Here is a 13568-nt window from a genome sequence, read left to right as displayed (position 1 = left end):
ACCCACATTCATTCATGTCTCTTTTCTACACAGTGATTTTACTTATTTTACTTCAAGAAACAGTAAGAATCAGATGGAAAATACAAAAGTAGGGCACTGTAAACAGCCTCAACTCATATTCCCTGTTTTTCTCTACTGAAATGTATCAAACAGCTTTATTTCTTAATGTGGTGCATCTTTCTCATTAATAAAGGATGAAAATGCGTATCTGCATCATTTAACATATTCTATATTTCTAACTGCATGTCCCTCAAAAGACTCTTCTGTTTCTGACCCCTCTGGAGCAGCATTCAGGTAACTTGGTCAGAAAGGTGCTGAGCAGCAGAGGCTGCAGTGCCTGTGAAGTGCAGCTTTACAGGATGAATTCAGTTTTGTCTGACTTGTCCTTAGAAACCTTCAGTGATGGATGGTGCAGCATGCCCAGGCAGCCTCCATCCCTCCTCACACATCCTCGTAACAAGTTTTTCCTAATCTTGCTTTTGAGATTTCCTACAGACACTGACAGTTGCTTCTCTGTGGATGCAAGGAATGCCTAAGCACTGTCCTTGCAACATCCTCACCAACACCTGCCCTCTAATTCATCACAAGAAAATGTGACAAATGTTTTGTGTTGCTCATGACTTCTCTTCAGGGATGTAACACCATCATAGCTTTGTCACTGATGTAACATGGCAAAAGATGAAAATTAGGCCTTTCATTTTACATCATCACAACATCTCTGAAAGTCCCAGCTCAGGAGGACACCTTTCATACCAGGCCCTGGAAACACTGAGGTTACCCTGAGGTTAACCTTTCATACCTAGCAGTGGTTGGCTTTTTGCAGGGCCTGCAAAAATTCTTTTTCCACTATCACTGATAAAAAAATTGCTGCCCTCCCTTAACACCACGTTTTCTGCCATGAGAATATCAAGGCTGTGCCTGGCCTTGGCTGCTCCCAAACCTTGCTATGCTGTGGCTGAGTGGCTGTGCTCCCAGGGGCTATCCCAGCTTCCTCAGACAGAGGCTGCAAAAGCCTGGCAGGAGCTCAGCTGGATGTACAGACACTCCTTTCCCCAAAGCAAGATAAAGCAAAGGTACTGATCAGTGGTGTCCTACCTGCACTGGGGAGACACTGGCCCTGGTTCTCCCAGAGCTTAGGACTCTTCCTATTTCTTTTCCTTTCACCACATGATAATGTCTTTTGTTTTTGCAACATAATTTGTTTGTTGTGGTGGTTTTTTTATTCATTACCATCTTGAAGAGGTCTGGCCACTCATACAAATCCTCATTTTTCTGCAGGTATAAAATTTACCTTGATTGCCTCATTAAGGTGTCCATTCTTGACTTAAAGCCTCTATACAAATCACATTAAAAGTACATGCTGAAAATTTCCTAAGTCTGCGGGACTTACAGTCAAGATAAGCAAGCACAGTAGTACAATTTATGGATTTCCAATCAAAATGCATGCAAACAACTCAAAGTACATTGGCCTTCCCTATGCAAAAGGTACACTGGTAATAATGGTTTAGACATAGAGAGTTAAACTTAGTAGGGAGAGAACCTCATTTTTCCATGCAATGCATTAATAAATAACATTAAAATTATTTTACTTTAAAAATAACTGAATGCAGTTTGCTCCTGCTATTTTAAAAACCTTTTTATTCCTCCTCCTCTCTCTCAAGCTCTGACCAGTTATTTACAGACGAGCTTCTGCTTCTAGACAAATTCTTTTGTCTAGGAATATTAGAGATCAACAACTTCCACTGATGTCATTACCACAACAAATCTCAAGAAAGAGTCTAGAAATGTGTTTCTTCTTTTCCAGAGGCACATACAGCTTTCAGAATGCTTTCTCACATTGAGTTCATATTGATTCAGACATCCTTCATTCCTCTGTATCATTTCTAAATCACAGAAATGACATCAAAGAAACTGAAAGCGTCTGACTTTTATCACCAAAATAAATTCTGATTTAATGTACCCTTTCCAATACTTAGGCACAAAAGGATACATGATTAGAGCATAGTGGAGCTAACAGAATACCCATCGTGCCTTGTTAACTGAGGATGCATGGTATAGATCCAGGTAAAATTTGAACTTTGTAGCTTTTGTGGGTTTAATTTAGACCCTTGGGGCTACATATGCATTGAAGGCCTGACACATAACATCCATTATTGTTAAAAGTAGCTGCACACAAAATCAATGATGTTTAACAGAGAAAATGAACTTTATCTGATTTCATTTCTGATTTAAAAAAACTCCAATAATCCTAGCCCACAGTTTAAATAAAATGTCCTGAAAATGACAGACACTTCATTTTTGCTTTAAAGGCATGATTCTGAAACAAGCAGAGCTGTCTGACAATGATTAAAAAAGCCCAAAACACCATCACTTAAGCACATGGGAATGTGACTGCAACCAGTAGGGCTGCTTATACCCACTGGGATAAGTATGCGCTCAAATGCTTTCATGGACTGGGACCAGAAACCAGTAGAATCAACCCCGAAGACCTAATTTTGAGCACAGACACGTGTACAGATTTTAGGTGGGTTTTGTAAGAGAGAGTGTTATTAAATTTGTTTGACAGATCCCTATTTAAGATGCAGATTTACACACCAGATGCCTGCCTGAAGCTGAATATTTCAGGGGGGAAAAAAATCAAAATGGTTAGATCATTTCTGAGAAAAAACATAATTTGATCTGACATAACCTAATTTCTGAGGGTTTTAATTTGTAAACTTAAGCTGTACCCCCTCACACTTCTCCATAAGTAAAATAGAATGGGAGATACCTTAGTGTCCTCTTTGTGCTATGGGTTTATCATATGCATGTTCATACCATAGTTTGAAAACATCCACTATTTTAAATTTTATAAGCATTTTAGTGATAAAACTAAACTCTAGGAGTAAAAATATTTTTTTAGATTTATATATACAAATTTGATCTCCAGAATAATATGCATTATATTTTCACTGTTCCCTGTTAAGGATGAGACTTAACCACCTCCTTTCTATAACATTCATTCATTAAGCCTAAAAATGTCTGGAGTTGCCTGATGCAAATAATACAAACAAACCTATGAAATGTGCTTTTTAATTAAAAGCTCACTTTATGATCTGTTGATGTGAAATAAGCAGCAGCCAGACTGTTAAATCTGACAATACTGAATTGGCACTTTGTCTGTGGCACAGATTTCCCACTTATCTGCATGCTTTAAGTGCTGCACTGGACAGAAAAGAAATGAGAATCAGTCTTCTGACCCAAACCCACAGGGACCTGGGCAAACCCCCGGCATATCAGGGGGCTCACTCTGATGAGATGTTACAGCAGAATAATGAAGAACTGGACCCCATTTGCATTCAATAGAAATAGACACCAACTCTGTGGCAATTATTTCACACGAGACAATGTTCTGGTATCCTAAAAAAGCCCTGCAAAACCCAGCAAATGCCAAGGAAGGCGAGCTGTATGCAGGTCAGCCTCCTGCAAGGGTCTGCCCAATTTGGCTCACTATCAATGGAAGAACTTCTTTCTTTTTGCCACCGGATCCGCTCAAAATGGGTTCGTTACAGGCAGGGCTTGTTTCAATGAGCTTGGGCTGCAGCGTGAACTTCAGCAAGATTCCCCGAAAGGCAGGGGGTGATTTTTTGTTTGGCTGTGGCAATGGTGCTTTTGACTCAAGGTGGAGGAGGAGCAGACCCTCTGTCAATGATAGTGCCAGGCTCTGCTGGTAGCTGCACACACACTCAACACACAGGCAACAGGAAATGCTTCACCTTGCCATGCATGAGAAGGCGTATGGTAAGAGTGACATTGAGACCTCCTTCAGACACTTTTCCGTCCTTCGTGTTCATCCTGGCCTTGTATCTTCAATACTTGAAAGTAGCTTCTTTTTTTTTTTTTTTTCTTCTATTCACTTAATCAACCTAAAGGGAAAGAAAAAATAGAAAAAGTACCATTGAGTGGCTGAAGCTACTCTGAACTGAGAATATCATGTTGTACAAACCAATTAACATTCCTTCCTTTGATTTTCTGGACTACAGTTTAGTGCTGAAAAGGCTCCTTTGATTATTATCCCTCCCCATCCAACTCTTTAGCCCTTCACCAATTACAAGATAAACTCCCTTTTGAAACCTTTAAAATTTTCTTAACTTCCTGTATTTCAAAGTTGAAAGTACAGAGCACAGCAGAGTGAAGTACAACGTTTTCTTCTGAAGAGCACTTTGTTAACCTCTGCCGTGTGCATATGCTATATACATATATCTATACATGCATTTTTTTTACACATGCCTGGTGCTGTTTTTATTTCTCTCCTTGTTACTACATCTTTCTCTTTTTGCTCTTGCAGAAGAGATATTTTTGTTTTCTCTCCAGCTAGAGAGAAATTAATTCTGAGCCTAAACACTGATCCCTGCCAGCAACAGCAGATGACACATTATCAAAGACATCTGAATAACTAAGAGCCACTTGCTATTGTAAATCTGGGCACTGTCTGACTTTGTTTTTGTCTATGAGGCCCAGAGGTGGCTCAGTCCCTCAAAGGCCAAAGCTGAGCCTCAGCCCTAAGTGGAAGGAAGATTTTTCTTAATTCCTAATGACAAATTGCAGATTTCCAGTCATTTACAAAGCCATAAATATCCTAAAATGCTAATGAAAGCTGCAAGGGCTGGCTTTGAAGGGATAAACAAGCTGCATTATGAGTTTATTAATGCAAGGACATTTATCAGCACAAACAAAAATGGGAGCAGGAAGGAATATTACCAAGGGCAGACAAATTCTGTAGTAGAAAAGGCTTAGTGACTCCTTATTTAGTTTTGTCCTTTTCAGGCTTATCTTAGAAAGCATAAAACCCTTAGACATTATGCCTCTCAGTAACCATCCCTTTTTTGTTACCCATCCTCTGTAACAACCCTATTAGCTTTGCATCTTCGGGCTTCCCAAATATTTACCTTGCACTATATATAAATAGGGCACTGGCTAATGACCACTCCTAGGGACATCCATTTTGTGTTTTGGAGTGGCAGGCTGCTCTCCCCTTGCCAAGATTGCTCAGGCATGGGCCTAAACAATTGGAAGGGCCTATGGGATCATTCTCCTAAAAAGTCTGGAGGAAGTATCGTGAGGCTGTTTCACCATTTGATTAAGCTCTATCCTAAGAGGCACCAAGCACTTTACTAGACCAAAGTGAAGCCCACATTGGCTGAACATGTTATGTGTGAGAGACATCAACAGCAATTCTTAAAGAAAGAGCCCAAGAAAAGCGTGGAGTGATTGCTGTTGGACTTGCTGAGCTGCCAGCAATCAGTGATTCTTGACACCCTGGGAGACTGCCTCCAGACCTGCATTTCCCATAGCCATTGCTGGACAGCTTCATGAATTTGTTTAGTGCCTTCTTGAATCCATACATCCGGTCTCCAAAAGAGGTGGTCTCACACATTTAATATTAGTGTGGAAAAATGTTCTCCACTCTATGTAGCTTAAATTTGCTCACTGATATTTCCCCTTGTTACACATTTTGCCCTTTGTGTGTTATCTGAAGACTGTCACACCAAGTCATTTCTCCGAAGCCGAAACTTCTCATTTCAGCCAGGGCTTGTGAGTGACCAAGCCACTCCTGATGTTTTTGCCCCTGGGAAATACACTGGAAGAGTTTTCTCTCAAGACTCTACAGGAATACTAGGGCCACAGAGAGTTCCTGTGCCTTCAGTGACTGCAAGAATAAGTGGCAGACATGCCTAAGGAGAGATGAAAAGAAAGAGTGAGAAAGAGCAGCTGAAACTCCTCATTCCACCTTCCTCACTTCCCCTAACCCAGCATGGACTAAAAGTATTTAGTACCATGTCCTCCACCACCCAGATCACAGCTGCTGATATAAATCCATTTATTTCACATTTCTAGGCTTATCCCTTATGCTACATATTCCCTAGCACACTAGAGAAAGGGAAACAAGAATCCAGGTGCCTGGGTGAGAAGGCAGAAAACAGAAGCAGCCTGGCCATATCTCTGATGCACCATGAGTGCAAGAAGGTGACAGGAAAACGTTCCAAGGCAGATCTCAGGGAATGGCAGAGAAGGGTATCAGCTGTACTCTACTTGTTTAAGACTAGACCAGGACTCAGGGGAAAACCTGCAACTGGAGGACCATGACAGCCCCTTCTGAGAAGTTCAGAGTGTGAAGCAGAGATGACTGCGTTTGTTCCCAGGCTGAGACAGGGATTGGTCTCATGCTGCTCACCTGCTCCTTGCTGAGGGAAATGTCCCAGCTCTGACAGCCCAGCATTTTTTGATCTGTCAAAGATAACCCAAGCAAACCCAAAGTGCCAAACAGGAGCACTTTGGTACATAAACAGCAGCCTAGACCTTGTCATTCTGAACTGCACGAGAGCAACACTGGCCCTTGAGACCTCTAGAAACTGATGGCAGCTTTAGGGCGTGCTTGGAAGATTTCAAGAACAACTGTGTTTCAAGTAGAAGCAAGGTATGTAAGACCTCTGTGGATCAAAATTCAGTGATGAAGGTACAGTTGTGTTTCTAATGAGATGTATTCCCATGTGGGAAAAATAATTCCAGACTAGAAACAGGTTTACAGTTACCATGGCCTCTTACTACTGGAATGCTACAGCATCACTTTGGAAAAGAAAAATGGAGGAAAATCTTTACCCCAACAAGAAACCAATCTCCACCCAAGCCTGACCTTTTCCAGATAAAACCTGAAAAAAATCAGTAGTAAAGGCTAACGCCTTTTGGGTTCTTTTCAAAAACCCAGAGATTAGAAATGAAATTCCACCACAAATATTGTTAAAAAAGCCACAGCTATTTGATTTTATGAAGGATTTTGTCACTGTCCCTCCTCCCAACAAGCTTAAACTCTGGCACCTGGCACTGAGAATCAGAACAGATGTCTGGGGGAGGGCTGGGAGTGTGTGTGCCTGCAAGGAGTTAGGCAGCTGTGTGAGACACAAAAGGAATTAATTCAAAAAGGCAGTCTCACATGCTAAGGAAGAATATTTAAAAGCTACACATACACCATGAAGAGAGAAGACTTTTTACTATGCCAGGTCAATCACATCTGCCTCAGTTGTCCTGAGAGGGCAAGTATTCTGGGTAAAACATTTACAGCTTTACAAAGTAAACCGACAGTACTGTTAATGACCTGGGTATTTTGGTTTAAAGACAGATTAAAACAAAATGTGTTGCTGTACCTCATTACTTTTAACTTTAAAGGAATTTATTTTTACTTTTAAAGCAAATATGTCTGCAGACAATGTTACAAACATGCTGATCTCCGTGTGCATGCAGATGTCAGATCATCACATTCAGAAGGAAGAGAATGGCTCCCTCCACAGAGCTGCCTACCAGACAGCAAGACATCCATGTATTTATAAACCTACTACTGTCATATACAAGTGCATTGTGAATATTTAATTGGTAAAATAATTTCCCTCTCCTTTGCAAAGTCAGCATTTTGAACAAGGTACTGTGTTCCTGCCTTGTGTGTGTTTCTCTGTGAGCGAACAGGAGGCTAACACAGGCAGCTTTCCTTTCTCATGCTCTATGCAGTGAGGTCCTATGGCTACCCTGGATGATGGGAGAGCTGAGTCTCAGACTGGAAAAAAAAATCACTGTTTCACACTTTTCCTGATGCCAGAGGAAAGTCAGGGGACTCCACAGGTGAGCAGAGAGTACTGTGCAGGGAGGCAGAGTCAGTGGCACAGCTAAATGTTAAGAGTGAGGGTATTTGCATTTTAGCCTGCCTTCAGCAGAGAGCTAGCAGTGACAGGAGGACAGCTGGACAAGATCCTCTTCCTGACCTTGGGACTCTGGACCAGAATGCACAAAGTCCAAGATCTGGGGCTCTGCAGCTCCAGGTAACAAACAAAAAATATCATGCCCACAGAACAAAGGAAAGTAGTTCACATCAGGTAGTTCCCAGCGAACTGCAGATCTTTACTTCCTTTGGGGCTTTTCCATTGTCCTGTGGACATTTCCACTGCTATTTATCATGTAAAAAGTGAACATTTTTCTTCAGGTAGAAAAATACATCCAAATGCATTTTAAAAACCACAACCTTTTTAAAACTTCAACAAAATGGAGGATTGAGACTGATGTGGAGTCATATGCAAATGCCTGTTATCTGTAAGTATATGTTTCTATACATTTTTAATATTAGCTATCTCAAGCTAGCATATACCCACAGGTCCTTCATGCTCAATATTTATTACACACAATTTTTTAACGTGGCTTTTCTGTAATTGTGGGTAGATTAGGCAAATAAAACAATGAGCAGCTAAGCCACACTTTCATTGGACTACTACAAAACCCCAACACAGTTCTTGGGGATTTCAGTGAATTAATAAAAGCTACAAGATGAACTATAAGCTGAAGGGCAGTGTCACAACCCCCACACATGCACACATATGGAGGTTAGGAATCCTTGTGGCTGAGGGGATAGTGTGAGATGGCTGCCTGAAGCCTGAGACGTGGAAAGCCAACCTCCTGACCCCCTTTCTTCCTACCCCTCAAGCCTGCTAATTCCCTCCAAGAAAATAAGCAGGCCATTGCAGAGAATATGGCTGCACAGTATATGGCTGCTATATAAAAGATATCCATGTTAAGGCAACCACTTCCGGCACGCAGGGTAAGAAAGCAGCAGGCAGGGATGCCAAAGATGAATAAAATCAACATAGTACCAAGGTAGACATCAGGCAATTGATCTCTGAGTTTATGTCAAATAAATTATTTGACATCTGTGAATCTGCCAAGAGAGCTACTCATCTCAAAGATCCAGAGGGATGCAAGGGAGAAGTGAGAGAAAGAGAGTGTGCACAGGGTGAGGTGGGGTGGAACTGCACAGTCACAGAGGCATGTTGAAAGCAAAGAGATGCAGAGAGAAGAGAAAGAGAAAGGCAGGAAGAAAGAGAAAAATTTAGCTTCAGATAGCTGACACAGGGAACAGTGTGAGAAAAATCAATGTGGAAGCAAGAACCACCTGGAAATATTAAAGGAGGAAGCCTGCTCTGCTATGTTATATCTTGATTTTACAGCTGTTAAATCTGAGGTGTTGGGAAAGAAGAAACTGGCCAGAGCACCCAGCACAGCATTCTCTGTGTTTGAGCCTCAAAATCTCTTGAACCTAATTATGATGCTTCATCACTATGAACTGAAAAATGCAATTATGAAGAAAGCAAGGAAGAATCTACTGATAAAATTGAAAATAAAAATAATTCCAGCTGTTCCACTGGAAGAAAAAAAAAAGATAAAAGAATGGGGAAATGATAGTGACTGACATTCAGGAGAAGCCACTTCTAATTCACATGAGGATGGTTAAACTCAGTCATATAGTTTCCATGTACCTGATAACTTCTTTTTCTTAAGGGAAACATGAGAAAATCCAGTCTCTCACAGTAAACATGTAATTTTCATAATATAAGGAACTATCCCAAAGGAGGGGTAACTAGGCAGATATCAAGCCATAGACATGAGGGCATGGAAAAGAAGACCTAAGATATCAGCAGTGTGAAGATGAACAAACAGATTTATCATGACTTATGGAGAACTGAAAACTGGACAGAAACATGCCACTTATGAAGAAGTAGCTAAGAGTTTCATCTATTTAGCAAGAACCCAATAAAACAGTACTACCAAAAAAAAAAAAAAAGAAAAAAAAAGATAGCAAGAGTGAATAAAAAAGAACAGAGAAAACTGAAGCACAGAAGTCATGAAAAGGCTGTAGCTAAGTCATCTTGATCAGAAGACTTCAGGTGGAGGGAGACCTCCCAGGAATTGGAAGAAACACACTGCCAGGGATCACGATGAGAAGAAACAACCTGTGCTTTCAGCAGAGCACAGCTCTTTGGAGGCAGATTTATGCTACTGACATGATTTTAGTCTTTCATTTAAACTGGAGGGAATACAGGAAGGCATAAGGAATGTAAGAAAATTGCCACAGGACATGAACTGATGACATTATCAGCAGAGTTGACATATTTGGCCATACAGTAAGGCTTAAAATTAGGAATAAGTTTTCTACCACAGACAGGTTGGTGCCATCAAACAAGGAGATGACTACTTTGCTTACAAGCTCTTTGATAAGCTAGGCAGCTGTTATCTATGGCTTTTCACTTGAAACTAATATCTCTGGATGTCAAAGGACTAAACACTGTAATTACCCAAAAAAAAAAAAAAAACCTGGCAAAAGAAAACCACCTCATCCCCCCCCACTGGCCAAAACCAACAACCACAGCTACAGGTGAAATCCAGAGCAAAACCAGCTCAGCTGCAGTTGTCTTAATTTGTTTCAATGAACGTTTTTTTCAAAAATTATTAAAAGAGATAATGATCTGACAATATTTACAGTCTCAGCTGAAGCAAAAGAAGACAACTGGATATTTGCTAAACATACACTTCTTCACTTTCTGTGTCAACTGAAGGACAAAGACATCCACTGTTACTAAACCATATTGTTATGAGGTTACTAAAAAAGCTCAAAGGAAGCCCACAATAACATAACAGTAATAATAATGACAATTCTTCAAAGGATTTTTCTCCCAGTAATAACTACTTGCAAAAGGAGAAATCAGGCTTTGGAGCACTCCAGTTTTGCACAGAAGCTTCACCAGGAGAACCTGATTAATGAACAAAAGCTAAAGAAGCAGGTGTAGTATCAACCTTTCTACTTTATCTCTTCCATCTCCCAAATTACTAGAGAGGACTCTACACAAAGGAATAAGATTATACATTTTATTCACATCCTTATAATTTATATCCCCAAAATAGATTTAATGCTAATCTCTAACTCTTTCATGACGAGAACAAGATCTGCAGATCCTGGTTCCCTTAAATTGTTGTATCATGGCCCATTTTAAGTAGGGGGATAGTTGGTGTGAAACCAAAATTTCAGAAATGAGAAAATTAATTCTTTGTGTTACCAGAACAAAGCTTGCAGTGGTCAGTGGCACAATGGATTTTTGCTAAAAAGGTAAAATAAGATAAAACAACAGCTCAAGAATGAAATTTAAACACTAGAGAGAAGAAGGATTCAGGAAATTCATAAATTACATGCTCAAGGAGATACAAATAACACCTAATAAAAGTAAGCTGAATATGGGCTACTAAGAGAGCAGTAATTTAAGTACACAGATACAGAAAATACATGTTTGTGGGGGGTTTTTTAAGTGGTAAAATATTAGCTCAAAAGTCAAAGGGGATTAAAGAGCAACACATTCTTCCACCAGCTAACAGCCACTAACAAAAAGCAGTTACACAGCTTAGCAGGCCCTGTGCTTTTACCAATTATTGTAAAAATCTCTTTATCTGTCATATGCTAAGCTCTGTAGTTACTACAGATGGTTGGAAGTAGTAGTTTTGCCAAAGATGTGAAACTGTTCAAGAAAGAACAGGATGAAAAAATAACAAGACAACTTTTATAGGCAATTGAAAGTATAAAAAATGGCAAGACTCCAGGAATGCTGCCTTTTGAATGTAATTTTATGAAGTATGTGAAGTGACAGTAGTTTTTCCTTGATATGTTTGATGGTGTTTTGCCTGAGGAAGAACCTATCCTATCTGTAGAAGAAGCTGCCTTGTGTTCTCCCTGCAGCTGCCTTTGTGTTCTCCCTAAAACGAGAAATGCCCTCACCCTATACAACTGACATCTCATTTGCTGAAGATCACTGCATGCCAAATAATCTTTGAAGAGAAGAGCAAAAGATTAGAGACTTATTTTTTCTATTCTCAACTGATGAATGTTCAGCTACTGAACTTGGTGTATATGAATCCTGCTCTTAAAATGGACCACTTTTCCTCATGCTAGTCAAAAAGCATGAGCTTTAGGCAACTACACTGGTTGTTCCCTTTTTGATTTATTAAAGGAAGTAAACAGCAACATATTTATTGACTCTTCTGCTAATAATGTTTTTTTGTAAAGCCTTTTGAATAAACAATAAGATGTGGATTTGTTACAGGAAGAAAAATCATAGAAGCACAATAAAGACTATTGTTTTGTTCACAATTTTTCTACTATCAACATTTAATGACAAATTACTTATTTAACATAAATGAATGTCAAAATATTATTCTGTGTGTGAATAGACAGCTACACACTGCCAAAATATTGAAAGTTATCCCATTAGAAAGCATCACATGCCAAACAGGTAATAAATGCTATCAAATGTCTGGAAATGAAGTAATAGGAAATCTAGAAAAGCCACATAATGATATTCAGCAAATGCCAAACAGATCTGGGACCTGATGGAAGTAAATAATGGAATAACACAGCAAAAAATGGAAAGCACAGTGATTCTTTTGCCAAAGATATCTTCCATCTTTCTAATTTTTTCCCCTTCTTTCTGCAATTATTCCAGAAAGAACTACCCTGGCAGAAATGCAGAGAGCATCTTTGCAATTCCCCATGAACTACAAGATGAGCAGCGGAGCAAGCATGCCAATACTTTGTACAAACCCAGCAGCCAACTAGTGCTTCTGCATCTGTGCAAAAGCCAGGGAGATAAAAGCTCCTGTAGATAGAAGCTGATATGCTGGACTAATGCAACATAAATGCTTCCACAAGGAAGCTGTGGCAGCTCACTATAAATTACTCTGTACAAATATTCTCCAAAAGGATTTGAGGATGAGCAGGAGGACAGAGCAGAAGGTGCTTTCTTTCCTTTCCTAATGGCAGCAATGAAATGAACTGTAAGCTTCATCACGAACCTGCCAGTTTGCAACATCAGGGAAGACAATTTATGCATATGGTAGACCAGTTATTCACCAGACTCTACAGCTCTAATCATAGCTTTAAGCATAAAATCAGCTTTAACTGCCACTTTATCCTGTGGCTCCAAACGCTCAAGTAAAGCACCACATTTCTCAGACCTCTGGGATTTTTTATGTTGCTTGTTTCAAATGGAAATTTTGCCTTACTCGCTTATGTTTGACTAAGAAACAGTCACTCCATCTAACTTGGATTAATCATTCCATATGGTGTGAGATAAATCTAATAAAGAAATGTACATGTAAGTCACAGGGAAGGTACAAGTAGCACAAGTAGCCCAAGTGGTCTGTCCAGCACAGAGTTGCTTACAAGAATGGCCTACCATATAAGAAGAGATTTTTGGTCCACACCTATTCCTGAAAAAAATCTATGCTCTGATGACCTAAACATTGTGAATGTGTGGTATATTTGTTAAATAATCTCTGCCCTCTAAAGTCAAATGCACGATTCTGACATTTCCTCAATAAATAATTTCATTCTGGAATAATGTTTAAATTTTAAATTTACCTTAATATAATTTAAAACAAATAAAGCAACAGCTTTGCTTGTTGATTTAAAAATAAATGTACTTGCGAGAAGACAGTCAAGCCTAAGTCTCTTTCCCATTTTTTAAAATGTATAAGAGAACAGAGAAATAGATACAGTCTATTTCCAATCTATTTAAAGTAAGATTTATGTACATACATGAAAAAAAAAAGAGATACGTTTCAACATAGTATGTATATATGTACAGAATATGGTTAAATAATGACAAGCAAGTAAGGTATAATTTTGTACATGACAGATGTGGACAAATTTTAAAACATTATGCACCACA

The 13568-nt window shown here is 39.5% G+C and overlaps 1 protein-coding gene across 16 annotated transcripts in view; it reads right to left on the bottom strand.

The window, feature by feature from the left end:
- The window catches only part of LOC139604172 (poly(rC)-binding protein 3-like), a 500787-nt gene that overhangs the window by 57351 nt on the left and 429868 nt on the right, over positions 1-13568 (bottom strand). For all 16 annotated transcript variants that reach the window (XM_071455227.1, XM_071455244.1, XM_071455235.1 and 13 more), the window contains one exon: positions 3756-3905. In XM_071455227.1, the coding sequence (XP_071311328.1) occupies positions 3756-3833 (78 nt within the window). In that variant the 5' untranslated portion in view covers positions 3834-3905. The remainder of the gene's footprint in view (positions 1-3755; positions 3906-13568) is intronic.

This window comes from Agelaius tricolor, unplaced genomic scaffold (genome assembly GCF_023055355.1).
Source record: "Agelaius tricolor isolate 1412-34295 unplaced genomic scaffold, bAgeTri1.0.p SCAF_2, whole genome shotgun sequence".
Classification (NCBI taxonomy): Eukaryota; Metazoa; Chordata; class Aves; order Passeriformes; family Icteridae; genus Agelaius; species Agelaius tricolor.
This window is presented reverse-complemented; position numbering and strand designations above follow the sequence as displayed.